The 22828-nt window shown below is 51.6% G+C and overlaps 1 protein-coding gene across 1 annotated transcript in view; it reads right to left on the bottom strand.

The window, feature by feature from the left end:
* Window positions 1-22828, bottom strand: part of NTN1 (netrin 1) — a 228318-nt gene that overhangs the window by 75668 nt on the left and 129822 nt on the right. Inside the window, exon 3 of the mRNA XM_025362550.1 lies at window positions 3249-3437. Within this exon, the coding sequence (XP_025218335.1) occupies window positions 3249-3437 (189 nt within the window). The remainder of the gene's footprint in view (window positions 1-3248; window positions 3438-22828) is intronic.

The raw sequence follows: 22828 nt of genomic DNA, 5'->3' as shown, positions 1-22828 counted from the left end.
ATCAGATGACTGGACCTCCTGAGTCAAATTTTTCCTCACTAATCAGAGAGCAGATATTTTCTCGCCAATCATGAAGCAGAGACCTCCGGGCAATGCTTTTTCTCACCAATCAGAAAGCAGAAACCTCAAAGTGCTGTCTTTCTCACCAATCAGGTGGCAAGTTTTTTAAAGTGTAGTCTCCTGTCACCAATCAGGTGACAAGTTCCTTGAAGCACTGTCTTTCTTCACCAATCAGATGGCAGTTTCCTTGAAACACTGTCATTCCTCCCCCATCAAGAGGCACTAAGAGTCCCAGCCTTTCCTGCCACATTTCCTCAGTAGAATTTGCCTGTGTCTTTCTGAGCAGAATTCATCCGTAGGTTTTCCCGTCCTGTGACTTATTCTCCCAGGGTTCCCACCAAGGCCAACGCAGCTGATGTACAGGGCTGGGAAGGAAAACACAGCCACCTAGGCTGGCCACAGTGTTGGAAATCATAAAACAAGAACGCATCCTCATCTATTTGCATCTGACCCTCCTAGAAACCAGTAAAGGAAGGTGGGCAATAACATACCATTCAGCCAGAGTGGCAGAGCCCCGGAGAATGGCCTGCGGGTTCCCGGGACCCTGTGGCTTCCTGACATCTCTCAGTCTGAGTGGTGAGAGGCTGCAAACAGCTCTTGTCCCTCCCCACAGCAACAAGGGGTAGGTGGAGGTGACCAGGGCCCTGCCCCTTTTTACCTCTCCGGGAAACATACATTTCTAATCGGGCAGCAGAAACTGGCATGACAGGAAGTGACCAGTGCCCTTTCTCACCCAGACCTTCTCCCTCTCAGGCACAGGACTGCCCACCTGAGTGGCTGCTGTTGGTATAGTTTCTTGGCTGAACTCCCAAGAAATCTATGTGCAAGCCAGCTGTTTACAAGACCCCTGGCCTCAATTTCTTCTGTAAAAGAGAGACAACAAACACTCTGGGCACAGGCAAAGGAGCTGGATACCTTCCAACTATGTTCTCTGAAAACCCAGAGCCATCTCTCCCGGGGCTTGTCCTGGTCACACCTTTCTGCCATTGCAGATGTTTCTCGGGCCCCTTTGCCTGGGCCACCTTCCCATTCATTCTCCGCTCAGTCTTCTGGGGAATTCTCACCTAAAACCGTGATTTTTTTAAAAACATGGAAGCAGCCCAGCTACCTTTCTGCTCATGTTTCTCTTGGCAACCACCAGAGGCAGCCGTAAGTCCACAGACACAGAAGGACACCTTGCTTGAACTAGGGAGCCACTCTACTCATGCCTGTGCATTTGCAATCAAAGGGATTTCTCCTGGAGGAGACAGACTGGGAACCTGTTTATTTTATTTTGAGAAAAGTGTTCCACATAAGCAGGGCTGGGTTGGATTCATGAGCCCTGGGCTCAGAAGGGCACCAGCTTGGTTGAAACTCTGCTGTCCTTGTTTCAAAATTCTTAATAGCTTTGGAATAAGAAGCTCCCTACTTTGTTACTTTCTTTTTTTCTTTTTTTCCAAGACGTTCTCTCCTTCTCCTCCTTCTCCTCCTCCCCTTCCTCCTCCTCTTCTTCCTCTTCCTCTTCCTCTTCTTCTTCTCCTCCTCTTCCTCTTCTCCTCTTCTCCTCTTTCTCTTCCTCCTCCCCCTCCTCCTCCCCCCTCCCCCTCCTCCTCCCCCCTCCCCCTCCTCCTCCCCCCTCCCCGTCCTCCTCCTCCCCCTCCTCTCCCTCCTCCTCCCCCTCCTCCCCTTCCTCCTCCTCTTCCTCCTCCTCTTCTTCCTCTTCCTCTTCTTCCTCTTCCTCTTCCTCCTCCTCTTCTTCCTCCTCCTCTTCTTCTTCTTCCTCCTCTTCTTCTTTTTTTGAGACTCTCACTCTGTCACCCAGGCTGGAGTGCAGTGGTGTGATCTTGGCTCACTGCAACCTCCGCCTCCTGGGCTCAAGCTATTCTCCTGCCTCAGCCTCCCAAGTAGCTGGGATTACAGGCGCGCACCACCATGCCCGGTTAATTTTTGTATTTTTAGTGAGGACGGGGTTTCACCATGTTGGGCAGGCTGGTCTTGAAGTCCTGACCTAGGGTGATCTGCCCATCTCGGCCTCCCAAAGTGCTGGAAGCCCCTGTTTTCATTTTGCACTGGGCCCTGCAAATTATGTAGTCGGTCCTGCACACAAGTGCCCAACATCTGGTGGACTTCCTGTTAAGAAGATGATACTTTTGCTTCATCCACACGCTAAGCAGCGGCCACAGAAGGGTTTCTCTCCTGCAGCACACCACCTGGGCCTGTCTGCCATGGCTTGGGACCCTGCCGTGTCAGAGTCTACACAAGTCCAGGTCAGGACCCCACCCATGCTGAGGTGTTGCCCACCAGCCCTCAGAGGTAAATATCTTCTGGGAAGCCATGTTCATGGCAGGCCCTGGCCCTAGGCCATAAGTTTTGGAGCAGGAAAGCCTTGGTTCCTGGAATTACCAAAAGCTTTTGTGGGGTGGGGGGCCCCACTTCTCACCCTCCAGCATCACTGAATTCCCTGGCATTTCATCAGCTTCTCTGAATCATCTGACCATTGCTTCATTTTTGTTGGTAGGAGAAAAACAAACAGCAGAAAGTTAAAACATTAGTGCTTGCTTCAGTGGACGAAAATAGAGTCTCCCGTCTCCTTTTAATTTTTTTTTTTTGTCCTGAGAAGTAAAGCTATTTGCAGATGGATTACATGTTCCTTCTGAGACCCTGCCCCTGAAACTGCCGACCTCGCTGGGACTGTACGTGTGTGTGTGCGTGTGTGTGTGTGTGTGTGTGTGTGTGTTTCGGGGGTGGGGGAGTGAGGGGCGGTGCGCACACATCCAAAGAAGTGTGTCTGCGTGCATTTGGTAAAAGAGAGTCCTTTGTCCCAACGGTAAGCCTGGCGAACATGACTCGCGGGCCTCTGGTATGCAGCACACCTGTGCAGAGGAGAAGCCCAGGAGGGGGAGGGAAGGGAGAGGTGTTGGCGGCTGCAGCCCTGCACCCTTGTAGGGGATCACACCTTCTCCTTTCTTCTCCTTTGAGCCATGTCTCCATCGCTCCTTTGTTTTGGCTTACACCTCCAAATACCAGGGGGGCCTTTGTGTGTGTGTGTGTGTGTGTGTGTGTGAGAGAGAGAGAGAGAGATGACCTCAGTCAATGCCAATTTGTACACAGACTGCAAGAAAATAGAAAAGGAAGCGAGGAAGGAACGGGAGGACTGATGTTCCCAGGGTCTCCCCAGCTCCCCCCGCACCCCGCCACGCGTCGCCCACCTTTGCAGGCCTTCCGGTGGCTGATGGGCTTGCCCATGTCGCGGTAGTAGCCCTCCTTGCAGTAGTGGCAGTGGCGGCCGGCGGTGTTGTGGCGACAGTTGAGGCAGACACCTCCGCTCTTGCGCCCCGAAAGCTTGTAGAGCTCCATGTTGAAGCGGCAGCGCCGGGCATGCAGGTTGCAGTTGCAGGCTGCAGGGGAAGACCGAGAGAGGTGTCAGCCGCAGGGGCGCAGGGAGGACAGGCACCCATGGGCGCCGAAGGAAACCCCACCCCTCCACTGCTCCCTTCTCCACTAGCAGAGCCAGGCAGGCAGACCTGGGCTCCAGGAGCTCCTCCTCGGCTCCTCCTGTTTATACCCATAAGCATGTATTGGGCACGTAACAGTACCATGGCTGAGGTTCTCCCAAAATTCATATGTTGAAGCCGTGACCCCCAGTACCTCAGAATGGGACTGTATTTAGAGATAAAGTCTTAAAACAGGGCCCTCAGAGTGGGCGCTACGCCAGTATGACTGTGTCTTTGTAAGAAGAGGAGACGAGGACACAGAGGGACGCAGGGAAGCATGTGCACAGAGGAGAGATCCCATGAGGACGTTGCCAGAGGGCAGCCATCTGCAAGCCGTGCAGAAAGGCCTCCAGAGCAACCAACTCTGCCAACACCTTGATCTTGGACTTCCAGGCTCCAGAACTAGGAGAAGTAAACGTCTAGCGTTTCAGCCCCCAGCCCGTGGCACTTTGTTGTAGCAGCTGAGCAAACTACTGAGGCTCCTGCCACCAGCCCGGCCTCCCCTTCTCCCCCTCCTCCTCGTCCACTGAGGACTCTGAGGCCTGCACACCATCGTTCTTCCCACCTCAACCTGGCCGGATTCCGGAGGCTGCCCAGCCCTGCTCTGGGGAGAGGACCCCCACATCGTCCACAATGGCTCTGCTCCACCTGTTCCCTCCCCACGAGCATTGCTCAGGACTCAGCTTCCTTTCTCCGCCCACCCCCATGCCCTCCTGGTCTGTCTCCTTCACCACTCATCATCTCTGTGCTCCCAACTCCCAAATCAGTATTTCCAGTTTCAGGTCTGGGGTCTCCACTTGAACCCAGAGTCACCTCCCCTACATCACTGACTCCTTACCATCCTGCCCTCAGGTTCCCTGTGGCTTGAGGTGAACCTCGCAGGCTCCCCTCTGCATAATCAGCAGAAGCAGGATTTCTTTTTGTTTGTTTGTTTGTTGTTATTTTTGAGATGGGAGTCTTTCTCTGTCACCCAGGCTGGAGTGCAGTGGCCCGATCTCAGTTCACTGCAACCTCTGCCTCCCGGGTTCAAGCCATTCTCCTGCCTCAGCCTCCTCAGTAGCTGGGATTACAGGTGCGCACCACCACGCCTGACTAATTTTTGTATTTTTAGTAGAGACGGGGTTTCACCATGTTGGTCAGACTGGTCTTGAACTCCTGACCTTGTGATCCTCCCACCTCAGCCTCCCAAAGTGCTGGACTGACAGCCGTAAGCCACCACACTCAGCCCAGAGCAGGATTTCTAAGCACCAATCTGAGGGCGTCCATTGGGATCAAGTTGAAAGCACTCAGCATGGCCTTCAGGGCTCCAAATAAGCTGGTCCTGCCTCGCCCTCCAGCCCCTCACTCTTTATGCTCCAGTGATTCCAAACTTTGGTCTGTTTCTAGAGCCATGTGCGAGGACCCCTCGCCTGCCTCTCTGGGGCTTTGGACATGCTGTTCCCTTTCTCCCAGGACACCCCTGTTTTATCTGGCTGCCTCCTTCTCATACCCCAGGTCTTGGTTCCAATGTTACTTCCCAGCCCCGCTCCACCCCACAAGCCTGGCATAGGCACCCAGCATGGCCTCACACAGCTTTCCTTGCGCCACATCAGGATTGCCTGTCACCTGCCTTCTTCTTTAGGCTTCCAACCCCAGGGTACTCCAGCACAGGTCTGGCCTCTTCTTGTTCACTCTACAACATGGTTTCATGCTCAGTGTGTTCTAAATCACATTTGATGGAATTTCTAAAGAAATACACATTGGGATTTTTGTTTTGTTTTTTGTTTGAGGCAGGGTCTCACTCTGTTGCCCAGGCTGGAGTGCAATGGCACAGATCTTGGCTCACTGAGACCTCTGTCTCCCGGGCTCATGAGATCCTCCCACCTCAGCCTCCCGAGTAGCTGGGACCACAGGCATGTGCCACCATGCCCAGCTAATTTTTTTTGTATTTTTTGTAGAACCAGGGTTTCACCATGTTGCCTGGGCTGGTCTTGAACTCTTGGGCTCAAGAGATCTGCCTGTTTCGGTCTCCCAAAGTGCTGGGATTACAGGCCTGAGCCACCGCACCCAACCTAAGAAATATATATTTAATTCATGCACTCGATAAACAAAAGCAGGAAGAGAAAGGAATATACTCCTATTTCCACCAACCACAGTTGCTGCAGAGATCTTTCCTGTTAGGCTTAATTAACATTTGTTCAGTTGTGGAGCTATTTAATTCTTTCCTACAGACATAGAAAACATAGATCATACTTTTACACATCTAGTTTTGTAGGGTTTTTTTTTTCCCATAATAATGAACATTTTCTCGTGTCAAATACTGTTCTTCATGATGTTTAAAAGTCGTCTGGGCTGGGCATGGAGGCTCACGCCTGTAATCCCAGCACTTTGGAAGGCTGAGGTGGGCAGATCTCTTGGGAGTCAGGAGTTTGAGACCAGCCTGGCCAATATGGTGAAACCTCATCTCCACTAAAAAATACAAAAATTAGCCAGGTATGGTGGTTTGCGCCTGTAATCCCAGCTACTTGGGAGGCTGAGGCAGGAGAATCTCTTGATTCTGGGAGGTGGAGGTTGCCATGAGCCACCATTGTACCCCAGCCTGAGCCACTGAGCGAGACCCTATCTCACAAAAATTACAAACTAAAAAATAAAAGTCGTCTGGCACTTTTAAATGCCTTGGAGTCGAAGTGGAGGCATTTAAAAGAAGGACCTCCCAGGGTTGGACAGCTATAGGCCGTTTCCCATTTTTCACTATTATAAATGTTAACTACCTTTGAACGTAAAGGTAACCATCTTGAACCACCTTTGAACATACATATTTGTGCTCTGCTCTGATGAGTGTTGTAGCGCAAATTTCTCTAGATGGAATTACTGGGTTGAATTTTGAATCTACATGTTTTTATATTTTTATTATTTATTTATTTATTTATTTTTTGAGATGGAGTCTTGTTCTGTAGCCCAGGCTGGAGTGCAGTGGCATGATCTCGGCTCACTGCAACCTCCGCCTCCCAGGTTCACGCCATTCTCCTGCCTCAGCCTCCCGAATAGCTGGGATTACAGGCACCTGCCACTGCACCTGACTAATTTTTTGTATTTTTAGTAGAGACAGGGTTTCACTATGCTGGCCAGACTGATCTCGAACTCCTGACCTTGTGATCTGCCCACCTCGACCTCTCAAAGTGCTGGGATTACAGGCGTGAGCCACCGCGCCCAGCCCTTCTACATGTTTTTAACATTGGCTCCAAACTGCCAAACTGCCCTCAAGAGAGGCTGTATGGCTTATACTCCCACCAGCAGGATATGAGAGCTCCTATTTTACCACGTGCTTGATAAGAATAATATGCATTTGGTATCAGCATTCTTTTTAAAAAATCTTGGCCAATCAGTCTGAGAGAAAAACACATACACACACACACACGATTTTAATTTGCGTGTCTTTGATTACTAGGAAGGTTGGACATTTCCCCATGTATTGTTTTTCTATTTATATTTCTTTTTTGTGCATTGCCTGTTCATGCCATTTGCCCAGTTTTCAAATAAGGTGGACTTTTTTTCATGCTGTCTAGTCATCTTATGTGGGAGGATTAAACATCATTTGTCTTTTCTGCCATATAAGCTGTAAATATTTTTAACAGTTTCTCATTCACATGTTACTTTAATTTGTGATCTTGAGAAAAACATGTGCCTCTTTAATTTTTCTCTCTGATGTTAGGACAAGCTTCTTTAAGTGCTCTTCCTAGAGTCACTGCCAAGTCACTCACCCATTAGTCATTCCATTTACAAATAGAGGTGGACAGGGCTCTAGAGAAAGCAGTGGGGGATGCAGGAGAAAAGACAGCTCCTACCCTGAAATCTGAAAGCAGCCAGAAGCCAAATTAAACCAGGGGATGAGTCCCAGAGCCTTGCTAAGTGTCCTCCAGCAAGTGTCCCCAGGGCTGAGTTCAACCAGGTGCAAAGTAAGAGGCTGCAGCTGCACCTTGCCCTCCCATAGACAACTGTCACGCCTGCGCACACTCACTCTCTTTGGACTCACTCTGCCAGAAAAGGGTGACAGGGGCCTGCTCAGAGAGTGAAATGACCAACCAGCCCAGGACCACAGAACCAGTAAATGGGGGATACAAGATGGGAACCCAGGCCTTCTGGCTCCTGGTTCACTGGCTCAGAGGAAAGGACCCTTATCACTGGAAGTAACAGCTGGCCTAGACTACAGTCAGAATCTAGATCTTCCCTACAAGCACAGAAATCACAGGACCTGGAACACCTGCCTGGGGACAGGGATCTGGAAGGATCACCCAGGCCTCACTTCCTCAGGCCTCCCTTGTACCAGGAAAGGCCTGGTAACAGCATCATCCCGTCCTTCTTGGAGGCAAACGTCCTCCTCCTGCATTTCCCAGCGGGGACTGCCCTAACCTTTGAGCCCCGTCTGGGAGCTCAGCCTCCACTTTTCCCACCCCAAGAGGAAGCTGGGGGCTGGTAGCTCTCTTCCATATGCACCTTATGCCAACAAAAGGTTTTTCCTAAACAACTGGTCACACAAAATAAAACTCTGAGGCGAACATCAAAAGGCAGGGGTCCCTTCCCTCCCCTTCTTCTTGGAGCTGTCAAGAGACATCAAGTGGCAAATGCCCATGCTCAGACTTCTGCAAAGTATTTTACAGCTTGTTTTCTTTTCTCTTTGTTTTATTTTCTCTGCACAGATGGAAAAATGCATTGGGCGAAGCAGCTCACATCTGGATCCCTCAGCTCCACAGAGAGGCGTCACCCAACTCCCGGCCTGTCCCCAGCCCCTTCCTCGGAGAGACACCTTAATCCTTCGTGCCTTCCTGTTTATCTCCTGCATCTCTTGGAGGCAAAAATATTGGGTATTAGTTTCATTATCAGATTTCAAGGCAGGGAGGAAAGGGCAGCTTTGTGAGAACAGAGAGGTCAGCCCAGAGAAAAGGGGGTTGGGGGCGGCAGAGACACTCTGAGGGACCAGCAGGGGCAAGAACAGAAGCCCTGCCTAGGCCTTTGAGGCTCTGCCTCTTATCCAGGGGTACCCCAGCCACCCAAAGACACCCCAAGCTTTGTGCTCCTCTTTGGCTATCATATGAGGATCACCAAGGATACATCACATGTGGCTGCATTTCAGACCCAGGGCATAACGAGGTAAGGAAGGTAGGAGGGGGAGAGTCCCCACTTTCCAACCAGAAACCCAGTAGGGAGAGAGGCCCAAGAGGTGGGTTCCTATTTTCTTCCCCCATCAAAAAGTTCTCTAAGTCCTATTTCAACACATGCCTGTGGCCACTCCTTACCTCTCAACATTCCTGCCTTTCTGCCCCTCTCCCTCTCCCACCAACCTGGAACTGCCCAACCCCTTCCCACTCCCCTAGGTCAGATCAATTCAGTGCACACTCACAGTGCTCTAGCTATGTGCCCAGTTCCGTGCTACAGGCTATGTGAGATACACAGGTGGACAATGCACTCTCAACTATCCATGGGTTCCCCATCTAATGGAGGGAACAAACTCTGTCAGAAAATTATCTGATCAAGTGGGACTAATCTCTCATTAACTGTGTTGGTTTGTTGAGGAAGGGATAGTGTTTGCTCTTATATCCTCCAGCCCACAGAAAGCCTTCATTCATTTTTGTTGTGCAAATGAGAGAGAGAAAGCAAACAAGAGAGAAGATGGATGGATGGATGGATGAATGAATGGAAGGATGAAAAGGTGGATTAATGGACAGATGGATAGATGGAGGGAGAGAGGGAGGGACGGAGGGATGGATGGATGGAGGGATGGATGGATGGAGTTGATAGGTGGGTGGATGGAAGGATGGATGGATGGTATTAATGGAAGGATGAATGGATGCATGAAATGGATGGATAGATAAATGGGTAGACAGATGCATGGATGGATGCATGGATGGATGGATGCATGGATGGATGGATGGATGGATGGATGGATGGATGGACGAAAAGGTGGATGGATGGACAGATGAATAGATGGAGGGATGGAGGAATAGATGGATGGATGGATGGATGGAATTGATAGGTGGGTGGATGGATGGATGGAAGGATGAATGGATGCATGAAATGGATGGATAGATAAATGGATAGACAGATGCATGCATGGATGGATGGATGGATGGATGGATAGGTAGGTGGGCAGGTAGACAGGCAAGCAGGTATGTATAGAGACAGTTAGCTAGTTAGACAGGTAGGGCAGACAGAGGATTTACTGCCTGAACCACTCCCTGACAAGGCATGGCCTTGTGACATCTGATTGTTGCTTTCAACTATTTTAACTCATCAATTTAACTTCTGTCTGCTCAAGCAGACTGCTGTGCTTCAGAGAGGAAAACCCACATCTAAGTCCCCTGGACCCTTCCTGGAACTCTGAGTAGTGCCCTTGCCCACAGAGACTGAAGTTGCATCCATTGCTTTTGATGAATTTACCAAACCATAGGTGTTGGCCCGCCCCAAAAGGCCCTGACGAACTCACTCTCAATCCTATCAGGACTACCCCAGGCCCAGAAAGCACCCAGCAGTCATTGGTGAGCAGTTTCCAGACCATGTCTCTCAGGGACTCTGGTCCTGACTCCCTCAGACTTCACATGGCCCAGGGGCTTCTCACTGGAGCAGGAAGGCCATTCGGTGATGAGTCTCCTCAGAGGCTCTGGTCTGGGCCCCGGTACCCCACGGCAGCCCTCCAGCACACAGGATCACCATGTCCTCTCCCTTTCAGAGTGGTTCTCTTGAGAAGACTGACCATGTTATCTCTGTAGCATAACAGCTGAATTCTCCAAAAAAATAAAAATAAAAAATAAAACAAACAAAAAACTCACATAGGCACCATCACAGGCTGGAGGCCCCAGCCGTTGGCTGCCTGCGCACTGGGACAGGCATTGCTCTCAGATCTGTCATGATTGTTGACACATTTCCACATGTCCAGGCCACATGAGCAGGTTGGGGCATGGCAAAAACTTGCAGGGCTGGGGGCGGGCACTGCTTCCCTCACCAGCTCCTCTGCTAGGTAAGTCCATGGCTGCTGGGTAAGGACCAGGAGACCTACTCAGCATGTGCAACTCACAAACTCCCTGAGGGAGATGGGGCAGTGGTTCTCAACCGGTGGCAATTTTGTCCCCCACTGGACATTTGGCAATGTCTACGGACATTTTTGGTTATCACGACTGGGGAGGGAGGGGCTGTTTGCATCCAGGGGATAGAAACCAGAGAGGCTGCTAAACTTCCTACAATACACAGGACAATCCCCTCCAAACGGAGTCTGCCAAATGTCCACAGTGTTGAGTTTGAGAATTCCTGGGTCAGGGAGATCATGACGCTCGCCTCCGGGGTATGTAAATATTTATTTCCCACAGCCTAAGATGCTGTCCTCTAAGTGCAAACTCTGAGGCTTAGAAAGCTGCGCCAAAAGGGCTGGGCGCGGTGGCTCACGCCTGTAATCCCAGCACTTTGGGAGGCCAAGGCGGGCAGATCACCTGAGGTTGGCAGTTCGAGACCAGCCTGACCAACATGGAGAAACCCCGTCTCTACTAAAAAATTCAAAATTAGCCAGGCGTGGTGGTGGGCGCCTGTAATCCCAGCTACTCGAGAGGATGAGGCAGGAGAATCACTTGAACCCGGGAGGCACAGGTCACGGTGAGCCAATATCATGCCATTGCATTCCAGCCTGGGCCACAAGAGTGAAACTCCATCAAAGGAAAGGAGAGGAGAGGGGAGGGGAGGGGAGGGGAGGAAAGCTGCTCCAGAAGGTGACTGTCATTAACTCCTTCAACAAAGCTTTGACTGAAGCCTTTAAAAGGGCCAGGTGCTGGTGTGACAGACGCAGGCAAGATGGAGTCCTGTACCAGGGTGCTTCCTGTCTCAGGGGGAGGCGGACACTGGTCTAGTAATTGCACTGTTTTCAACGGTGACCAGAGCTGTCAAGACTAACACTCAAGGAGGCCGTTCTTCTGAATCTGTCTGGAACAACGGGGAGAGGACAGGGCCTGAGGAGAGTCGGAGCACAGACAGGATATTCTGCCAGCACTGCCCCAACTATAACGTGCCTACGGTCACCTGGGGATCCTGTGCAAATGCAGACTCTGATGGGGAGGGATGGAACTGAAACTCAGTGGAAAAGAAACCAGTTGGGACGTGACCCACTGTGTGGACAGAGAGCCTCTGCAGGGAGGTAAAGGGAGGTTTGACCGCAGGGGTCTATGATGGGGCAATGGGTAGAAGCCTGGTTTCAAGAGAAACTTCTCCTTAAATGACTGGCTCAGAATCATAAAAATACTTGAGAGTTATTTTTAAGACTTTGAGGCAGTCTGTATTTCCTTTATTACTTTGCTACTCCATTTGGTGTGCTGTTTATTTAGAAATTGTTCCGCTCCTGTTTATAAATTTCAGGTATTCCGCCCCCAGTGTGTTTTTCTGAGCCCCATTTTCAGCGTCTCCTGACATGGCTGGGTTGAGCAACCCTGGCTGCCCACACACCTAACTCCTGCCCACACCTGGGGATCATTCTGAGCCAGCCTCTCAAAGGGCTCCTTTAGGAAAAGGGGCCGAGGCAGGACTGGCCCAAGCATTTCTGGGACTCACAGCCCTTTGTGTCTACAGGTGAGCTGGGCATAAAAGAAACGATCATACACGTACATACATTTATAAAACAATCCGAGCCCAGACTTAGGTTTTACTTCACTATTAGCAAATCTGATAGGGCATGAATTTATCGAAGCATTCAACGAGTATGTACTGAGCCCCTACTTGGTGCATTTTGGGCACCATGCAAGGTGCTGGGGACGTCACAGTGAGCAGGACAGCCATGGTCCCTGCCCTGGCAGGGTCGGTGGAGATACCTGGGCATGCTAAAGTCTGGTTAATGCTGCTTCTGCTGTGGCCTCACTCCTAGGTCCACCACTATCCCCCAAACACAGGCTTCAAGTTCGTCACTGGAGACATCAGCCAGCCAGACACAATGCAGCAGTGACCAGCCAGAGGGAGTCACGAGACTGGACGACCCCTACGAGGACCGTGAGGACATCACACAGGAGTAATTGGTTCCACTCAAGGCTCTAGGGTTTGCACTCATTGAGGGTGCCACGTTTCAACCATTTTAAAAACCACTGACAAACATCTCCTAGAGACGGCCAGGAGAACTGCACAACTTGCTTGTGTGAAAGAAAAGTCAACAGGCAGAGTCAGTCTACGCTGGGCATGAGAGCCAGGAGAGGTAAGGATGTCCCATGGGACTCTCTGGAGTCCCAGAGACCATGTGAGGGAAGATGTGGCACTTCAAGATGCCACAAGGACACCCAAACAGGACCCGCTTCTGCCTGACTGCCCATTCGTTGCTTCATTCAACAAACATGAACAGAGACCTTGGAAGTGCCCAGCTCTGAGTGGGAAGCACACTTGCCATAGGGCTGGCGTTGCTGCATTTTCCTCTCTCAACAGACCACGGCCCCTTCTTCCTTCTCTTGAGCTGTGGTTTTTAATTCAAGCAGCTACCACACCCCTCTCAAGGCCCCAACCTGTGATGCTTCTCCAGCCTGGGTGCACAGATTCACCAGCATTCCCTCCTAAGACACAGGGAGCTGAGAAAACCCTGGAGTTTCTTTTTCTTTTTTTGAGACGGAGTCTTGCTCTGTCACCCAGGCTGGAGGGCAGTGGCAGGATCTCGGCTCACTGCAATCTCTACCTCCCAGGTTCAAGCGATTCTCCTGCCTCAGGCTCCCAAGTAGCTAGGATTACAGGCACCCGCCACCACACCTGGCTAATTTTTTTGTATTTTTAGTAGAGACGGGGTTTCACCATGTTGCCCAGATTGATCTTGAACTCCTGACCTTAGGTGATCTGCCTGCCTAACTGCAACCTCTGCCTCCCGGGTTCAAGCGATTCTCCTGCCTCAGTCTCCCGAGTAGCTGGGATTACAGGCATCCGCCACCACACCTGGCTCATTTTTGTATTTTTAGTAAAGAGACGGTTTCACCATGTGGGCCAGGCTGGTCTCGAACTCCTGACCTCAGGTGATCCACCCACCTAGGCCTCCCAAAGTGCTTGGATTACAGGCATGAACCACTGCGCCTGGCCGCCCCCCAGAACTTCTGATTCTGTAGGCTGTGCGTGAGGCATGATGATGGGCACCTCACAAGCTCCCAGGTGGTGCTGATGCTGCCCATCTAAGGGCCATACTTTGAGAACCACTAGTCTAGATCACGCAGAGGAGAAAAAAGCTACCAGAAGACAAGAACCTAGGATCTCACAGTGTAGAGAGGCAGGGCATAGGCGAGTGTAACTATTACTAACCAAGATCAAACACAATGGCTACACAATGGCTACAACCTCACAAGCAAGCGAGAGGAAAGAGAGCTTGGGCCTGATGTGGGAAGCCTGGACTCTAGCTCCGGCTCCACGACTCCCCCAGGTATGTGACCCTGGAAAGTCCAGTGGGCCCCTCTGAACCCATTCTCCTATGTGAAAAATGAAGACATTTGGGTCTGATGATTTCTAAGTTCTTTTCTGGCCCTAAAAGTCTAACTCATGTTACTCAAAACTCCTGCAGGGTAGGGGACAGATCACAGACTCACATCAGCATGGAGGCCTTTGGGAGGGGACCCTGGAATTCAGAAGTGGGGTGCTCCAGGCTAGGTAATGATGCTGTAAAGAAGCCTCAGGGTGGGACTGGATCAAGCAGGTGACAGGGCTGTGGAAAGGACACTAAGACCACCTCCAGGCAGGGGGTAGATCACAGCTGGGACTCGCCATGGCCCTGGGGTGGTGGTGAGAGGATCCTACAGGCTTCTCCCTTGCTGAAAGTGGAGGTATGGGAGCCTTTCCAGGGAAACCATCAGAGGAGTGTAGCCAACAGGACTGATGACCACCTGGGTCTTTCAGAGAGAATGGGTGTGCAGGATCTTCTCCAGGGAACTGGGCAGAGGAAACTATTTTGGGGGAGAAGAAAGGAGTCTACTTTTGGGCATGTGGTGGCATAGCAGGGGGATTTAGCAGAGGGCAGTGAGCAAGAGTGTGTCCAGAGTTGGTTCCTGCCGGTGGATTTGTGGTCTCGCTCATTTCAAGAATGAAGCCGTGGACCTTGGTGGTGAGTGTTATGGCTCTTAAAGGTGGCATGGACCCAAAGAGTGAGCAGCAGCAAGATTCACTAAGAAGAGCAAAAGAACAAAGCTTCCACAGTGCTGAAGGGGACCCGAGTGGGTTGCTACTGCTGGCTGGGGTGGGGGTGGCCAGCTTTTATTCCCTTATTTGTTCCGGCTCATGTTCCATTTCTGTCCTATCAGAGTGCCCTTTTTTCAATCCTCCCGGTGATTGGCTACTTTTAGGCTCATTGGTGTGTTTTACAGAGCACTGATTGGTGTGTTTTACAGAGCGCTGGTTGGTGCATTTTACAGAGCATTGGTTGGTGCATTTTACAGAGCGCTGATTGGTGCGCTTTACAGAGCGCTGATTGGTGCATTTTACAGAGCGCTGATTGGTGCATTTTACAGAGCGCTGATTGGTGCATTTTACAATCCTCTTTCTAGCTACAGGGTACCTATAGGGGCGTTTTACAATCCTCTTGTAAGACAGAAAAGTTTTCCAATTCCCCACTGGACCCTGGAAGTCCAGCTGGCTTCACCTCTCAATAGGGACCCTCCGTGGTCAGCCTTGGAGGCCCCTGAAGCCAAGTTCTCCCAGAGAGGAGCCCACACACTTCTCTTAAGTCTCTCTTTCAGAAACAGGCCTGTGGGGCCACGCCATTTCGTTTTTAGGATCCAATATGAAAACAAAACTTCTGTCCACCCTCCCTTCCCCCTCCCCCCGACCACCTGTGCTTTATCTCTGATACCAGAAATGCCGTGGAAGAGGGGTGGATCCAGTTGGTAAGAAAAACGAAAGAAAGTGGGAAGTGTTTTGGAACCTCAGTGCCTGGAGTCACAGTCGGAGTGGGATGGGAGGCTGGAGTTCCCGGCCTGCCAAAGACAGGCTTAAGATGGTTTCTGATAAAGTCCCGGGAGATAAGTGGCCTGTGTTTGTCGAGGGCTTAGGGAGCTTTAGCCAAGTCTGAACACAAAGGGGCCTTCTGTCAACAGTCCTTCAGGCCACTAATAGGGCTGAATAAACACTACAGTAACAAGTTCTTCACACCTGTGGGGCTTGGGAAAGGCCCCAGTCCCTTTGTCAAGACGTCAGACAAAAGGGCTGCTAGGAGTTTGCCTCCTGCCCCGCAGCCAGACCCTCCTGGGCTTCTGGGGGAAGGGACTGGGGTGGGGGGCAGATAAGTCTTAAGTCCGGTGAGTCCTGTCTCCTTCTTCAAGCAGAAATGTCCAGGGGAGACCAACTGATGAAACAGGCTGGCAGCAAACAGGCAGGAAAGGGCATTTCGTGGGGTTTGGGATCAGGGCCACGGGCAGGATTAAGCACACGGAGGTCACAGGCTCGGCTCTCCAAAAAGCACAGCCCAGGCCCTGTGGCTCTTTCTCCTGCTGTGCCGGGCACCCAGCCCCCACACAGTGGACAGCGGGGGCCATCCCCCAAATCTGCTTGACCTCGTCGTCATTTTTTCCACTGTCTTTTTTTTTTTTTTTCTCTGTAAACATCTTAGCCTTTTCTATCCCCTGTCCTTTTTTGGCTGCCATGCCTCCCCCTAAGGCTTTGAAACAATCCCTTCCTAATGAACGTCTCCCAGGCCCTTGCTGCAAAAGAATCACTCAGGGTTCCTCCCGCACAAACATCCTCCTCTCTGCCTGCCCGGCGGGCCAGCCCCTCTCTTGGAGGAAATGCCGAGGAGGCTTCGGTAAGCCCTGAGCAGTCATCAGTTCTTTGTCTGCTGCGTTCCTCAGATCCTCCCTCCACGTTCCAGTCCGGAGCCTCTGCCCCAGGCAGCGGGTGGGTGCTCTCCCTACCACCTCCTTCCGGGACTTCAGCCCGGCCCTCTATGTGCCATGCGCACCTCTACGCCTTCTCCACCTCCAACCAGCCCTCCACTCCAAATCCCCCTTCAGACATTCCCCTCATTTGTCACTGCCCTGTTCTGGAACCTTCCATGGCTGCCCACTGTCTATGAGATGCAAACTTTCTTGCCTTTCAGGACAAAAACAGGTTCACAATGGAGGTCCAGAGACTGGAGGTCTTGCTCCTTACTTCCTTATTTATTTATTATGTATTTTTTGAGACGGGATTTCACTCTTGTCACCCAGGCTGGAGTGCAGTGGCATGATCTCAGCTCACTGCAACCTCTGCCTCCGGGTTCAAGCGATTCTCCTGCCTCAGCCTCCCAAGTAGCTGAAGATTACAGGCGCCCACCACCATGCCCAGCTAATTTTTATATTTTTAGTAGAGACGGGGTTTCACCGTGTTGGCCAGGGTGGTCTCAAACTCCTGGCCAAGTGATTCACCTTCCCTGGCCTCCCAAAGTGCTGGGATTACAGGTGTGTGCCACCATGCCTGGCTAACTTTTGCGTTTTTAGTAGAGATGGGGTTTCACCATGTTGGCCAGGCTGGTCTTGAACTCCTACCTCAAGTGATCCACCCTCCTCAGCCTCCCAAAGTGCTGGGATTGCAGGTGCGTGCCACAGCGCCTTGCCCTGCTCCTTCCTTACAATAGGACCCTGCATGAAACCTCACCCCATCCCACTCACTCCTCTCCAAGCTCCAGATCTATCAGCAAAAGGAGGAAGGGGGACAGTGTTCTAAGGGCAAATCCAGGGTCTTGGGGCTGGTGCAGGCTTCCAGAGTTTCCTCGTTTACCCTCTTGTAGAAGAAGAGATAAGAAAAACAAGGTCCCAAGAAGCAAAGAGATGTTGCCAGGGACCTGGCAATAGTTAGACTAACTTTTCACCAAACTAATTCGGAGCTCTTTCCAGACCCCCAGCAGCATGGTGAGGGTGACATGGTCTCAGGCAGAAAGAAGCCCGATAAAACCCTGTGACTGCTGGAATTCACTCCTGAAGGCAGAGAAGTTTCAAACTGGAAGAGGCTGTCTGAGCAAAGTTCTCCCGGAAGCTTTTGTTGCCATGAAATTCTCTTTGCTCTGTGACTTGTCCGCCCTGCCCAGATGTCTGGTTAGCAGCTCGGTGGGGTGGCGGCGGGGTGTGTGTGTGTGTTGAGGGGGGGGGTTCCTTCCAATCTCTTTTCCCCAGAGGTGCACAGGAGTGCACACACTCCCTGTGCTTTATGAAATGGACACATGAGGGCTGATTTGCCAGCCACGCCGGCCAAGCCTGGCTCCTGGCTCCCTGGAGTCATTTCCCATCTGTAATGGCTCCCGTCACTAAGCCAGGCACTTGCCAGGCTGGAGATTCAAGGCAGGACTCCAGGGCAGTGGGAGAGGCTGGCGCAAGGGATGCTTAATGATTTGCAGTTGATTCTGCTCTCCTGACACCAAGCAGCAAAACATGCAATTCCTGGGACACCTTCCCCAGCCCTTTGTTCCCCACTATCCCCATAGGCTGTATCCCTCCCTGCTTGACCTTTATTTAATTCATCTCTTTAGTTAACATTGACTTGGGCTGTAAGCTCCAGAGACCAGCCCGGACTGCAGCCGAAACTATTGCAGGGTTCGATACTGCACACCAGACCCCCGTGTGACCAACAGATCGAGGTTTCTGCTCGTGGACAGGGACAGGGTAAAACCAAGGTCTCCATCTGCACACTGGACCCCCGTGTGCCCAGAAGAAACCAGTGTCCCAATGGGCCACTCCAGGACAACACCAAAACGCCTTCTCAGTCTCCTAATTCACTCTCCAACTAAACTCGGGTTGCCAGGTTGAGCAAATAAAAATACAGAACACCCAGTTAAATCTGAATTGCACAAATCATTTTTAGTAAAAGTATGCCCCAAGACTGGCATGGCAGTGCTACCTCCAGCACACACCAGATCCCTATCCAGCTTGTGCTGTGTCTAAGATGTACGATTTCACGCAACGGTTTTTTTATCAACGGCCACTCTCATGTCCTCAGACTCCACAAGTCCTAGAAGAGGCTAACAGGGCTCCTCAACTCAACAGGTCCAGGACAGAAGAGTCCTGTTTGGGTTTTTCTTAACTCAAAGGGTTGTCTGATTCTTCAGTTCCTATTTGCTTAGCACCAGCTTGTCCCTCCCTTATCATTTCCCTCTCTCAATCTGCTAAACAAGATCAGAAATCCCACGCCCAGGAGCACGTGGAGATTCGCGGGAAGGGAAAAGACCCTGCCCATCGGATGACCCAGAAACTGCTTTCCAGTTGCAGGGCCGTCAATGCCAAGCAGACAGACCATGGCCCTCTGCCCCTACCCAGCCTCTCAAGAGGCCCTGTCACTCGCTAGCATGCCCCTACTTCACATGCAAAGATCGCCATGTGGAACCAATCACACTCCAGTTCCAGGAGACACAAGGGGGAGGAAGGCAAGTATGGTCAGAGTGCCCCCAAATCTCTACCCAGACAAAGCCATTTTCGTCGTGATATGCTTCGTGGTGAAAATGATCAAAATCTGAACCCCAATTCTGAATCCAGTTATTTCAATCAAACCACTAGGTACAATTCATTTGGAGCTCAGTAAAGTGTCTATGAGATTATAATGAAAGATTTTAGGTGGCCTACCATCAAACAGGATAAGACAGGGAATGGCAGATTCCAGCTGGCCAAAGGAGCTAGAATGGGCCACCCCTGGGAGAGAGTCACTTTGCCATCCCTGGAGACATTCAAATAGAGGAATACGGTACAGGAGATTCTGGCTCTGGGTAGGACGTGGAACTAGACGGATCAAGTCCCTTCCAACTCGGAGAGCCTTACAAGACACACTTTCCTCCTCTGGGATGTCAGATCCTTACAGGTTTGAGGCTAGCATTGGCCTTGCTAATATTCTTTTTTGAGACAGAGTCTCGCTCTGTCGCCCAGGCTGGAGTGCAGTGGTTCGATCTCAGCTCAGTGCAAGCTCTGCCCACGGGTTCACACCATTCTCCTGCCTCAGCCTCTCTAGTAGCTGGGACTACAGGTGCCCACCACTACACCTGGCCAATCTTTTTTTTTTATTTTTATTTTTTGTATTTTTAGTAGAGACGGGATTTCACCGTGTTAGCCGGGATGGTCTTGATCTCCTGACCTCGTAATCCGCCCGCCTCGGCCTCCCAAATGGCCTTGCTAATATTCTTACACATGAGCTAGTGGGAGGGATGTCCAGTCTGCAAATGACCCTGAGTCCTTGTGGGGAGGGACTGTGCATGCACGTGGGAAGGAGAAGGGCAGTAGAGCTTCCCTGTGGGCAAATGCGGAAAGAATCCAAACGGTCCTTCTGGAATGATGTTCTGAGTTATCTGGTACCACCGCCAGGGAAAACAGCCTGGGGACAATTACAAGCTCTTCCTCGTGGAGAGATAGTGGCTCTGCAGCTCAACGTCTTCTGAACAGGCCTTTGGGGTTCAAAAGCTTTAGGGCAGACTGATCTTCCACAGAGAGGTACTAAGGCAGCTGTCTACGGCCAACAGCTCCACACTGATGCCCGGGGGTATTACCCAGGAGTACCAGCTACTGAGTGTTTTGGACATCTCCTCCACATATGGGGACAATAAGCGACCCCAGTGGCTTGCTGGCTCTGAAACTCCCAGGCAAGAATCCAACAAGGGACTGACCAGGAGAGGAGAGTCCTGCGGTGAGTTGGCCCCTTCACTTTCCTCCTCCAAATTGTTTTGAAAGCCAATAGCACGGGCCAAATCCCTCGCTCACTAGCAGTCAGAGACACTGTCCTGCCTCAATCTGTCTCAGCACCCAGAGGGCACGGCTGCCAGGAGCCTCCGGGTGTGTCTAAAGACCTATAGGTCCCCTCCAGCCCTGGTCACCAGCAGAAGGCGATGGGAGGTAGGAATGGATTGGCTGCTTGTTTCAGGACTGAGGACCAAGCAAGGTGGTCCCCTCCTTGAGACCTCACCCCCAAATTGGGCCCAGAAGGAGTGAGGGACTTCTGGGAGCTCTAAGAAAGAAAATGCAGAGAACAATGAGATGAGCAGAGGGCAGGAGGTGCAAGCTGAGGACAGCCTTCAAAGCTGGGGCGGTTCACACCTGCCACTTCCACTTAGCCACCGTAACAGTGACACATGACTCACCTGGAGCAGTCTCTGTGCACCAGGCACCCCTGGGTCATTATGCTTCAAACCTCCTCATGAACCCTGGATCCTAGTGTCCCCTTCCTGCACCTTACTCAGCTCTTTCCCTCCTGTCTCTGTCCATACATGCCTGCACCACCACTGAAGGTACGGCAGGAAGAGAACTGAGGGATGTGCTTGAAAGGGCACAAGGGCCTCGCAGAGGTCTACCAAACCCTAGACAGCTCAAGCTGCCCAATTTGTGACTTCAGAAACAGTCTCCTTATCTTCTTTCTTCCAGCCCGCAGAGGCTTGGATGGAAAATGAATACAAACACATCTGTTCTTCTAAACATCCCACATTTTTTTTTTTTTTTTTTTTTTTTGAGACGGAGTCTTGCTCTGTCCCCCAGGCTACAGTGCAGTGGCCGATCTCAGCTCACGGCAACCTCTGCCTCCTGGGTTCAAGCGATTCTTCTGGCTCAGCCTCCTGAGTAGCTGGGACTACAGGCGCCCAACACCATGTCCGGCTAAATTTTGTATTTTTTGTAGAGACAGGGTTTTGCCATGTTGGCCAGGATGGTCTCGGACTCCTGGCCTCTGGTGATCCACCCACCTGGGCCTCCCAAAGTGCTGGGATTACAGGCATGAGCCACTGCGCCTGGCCAACACCCCACACTTTACAACTTTACTTTCATCTCATTAAAAGAAGCCAGAACATAAAAAAAGTTGGAGACACTGAGGGCTGAACAGACACTGGGTGAGGATGGCACTCTCATCCCCATTTCGCAGATGAGAATGTCGAGGCCCTGGCTGGGCTCACACACTTCACAGGAGTGACAGGGACTAGACACCTGGCCCACTCTGCTCAGAAGCCTGGCCCTTTCTTCTCCTCCAGCTGCAAATGGGGCGGTGGGGGATTAGTCCTCCCCAGACCTCCACCCTGTGACTCGGTTGGTTTTGTGAGCAGAATAGATCTATTTAAGATACACACTGGGCCGGCTGGGGGCTGTTTTATGACATTAGTTCCCTTCAGGTAGTCTTTGAAAATGTTTTTCCTTACCCTAAAATTAGGGGGCTTGGGAACCAGACAGGTTCCTAGTACAAGTCGGGGTTGGAGGGAACCCACATGTGAACGCCCCACATTTCTTGGCCCTGGTGCTCCTGGCTGCTGTGGATGTGGCTAATTCCCCGGGCGTCCTCTGTAATTCCGCAGTAATGTGGATTTAATTGTCCCCAAAGCAGACCATTCTCCTTTATTGTGCAGTAAATTTCCCTCCAGAGTTCGGATTTCATGCGCCTGCCTCAGCTGGGGAGCCGGCCAGCCTTGGGGGGAGGCGCACTGTCCTCGACACCGGCGCCCCCCTCCACCTTCTGGCCCTCCCTGGATCTGGAGCTGGAGACAGCTGTGCGGCACAGACCACAGACCAGCGTGTCTGCCTCCTCCAGTGTGCCTCTCCAGGGGGTCCTCGGGTCCCTCCCACTCTTGAGGAGGCAGGGACACTGGTCTGTGGTTCTGTCTGGAAAGCAAATTAACTTGACAAATGCAAACAGGGTGAAACAGTGGGATTCATTAGGCAAGAGTTGGACCGCATTTCCTCCATGTGCTTGCTTGTTTTGTCAGCAAACCCCACTGAGGCAGGGAGGCAGGGGAGCGAGGTGCTAAGAGGGGGCCTGTTCCAGCCTTCCATCCACCTGTGCGGCCTGCGCCAGTCACCCAATCTCTCCTTGTCCTCTTTGCTACTCAGTGAAAGAACAGTAATTACAAGCACCCTCTTATCAGATGAGATAAGGCCCATAAAACACTTAGCCCAGGGCCCACACCCTCTGGGAGCCTCAGCCCCAGCTTCAGCACAACTTGGAGGTGACAAAGGGGAGCCAAGAGCCGATGCAGGAGTTCAAATCCTGTGTGTCTCAGGCTAGCACTGTGCGCTTGACCTTGGGTGTGTTTGGTCACCTCTATGCCTCAGCTTCCTTATCTAGGAATGAGGACAGTAATGGTGCCCAGCTGTCAACAGCGGTTGACCCAGGGAACGGCAGCTGACGTTACGATGGTCACTCCTGATAGCTACGGGAGACCTACTAGATGCTGGACACATGCGGCTACGGGAGGGTCTGTGCACTGGATGGGTTCATTATGGGGAGATGGATATAAAAGAAGGTAACGGCTGGGCGCCGTGGCTCATGCCTGTAATCCCAGCACTTTGGGAGGCCGAGATGGATGGATCACCTGAGGTCAGGAGTTCGAGACCAGCCTGGCCAACATGGCAAAACCCTAT

The sequence above is a fragment of the Theropithecus gelada genome, chromosome 16 (genome assembly GCF_003255815.1).
Source record: "Theropithecus gelada isolate Dixy chromosome 16, Tgel_1.0, whole genome shotgun sequence".
In the NCBI taxonomy this organism is placed as follows: domain Eukaryota; kingdom Metazoa; phylum Chordata; class Mammalia; order Primates; family Cercopithecidae; genus Theropithecus; species Theropithecus gelada.
Note: the sequence above shows the minus strand (reverse complement) of the source record. Positions and strands in the feature narration are given on the sequence as shown.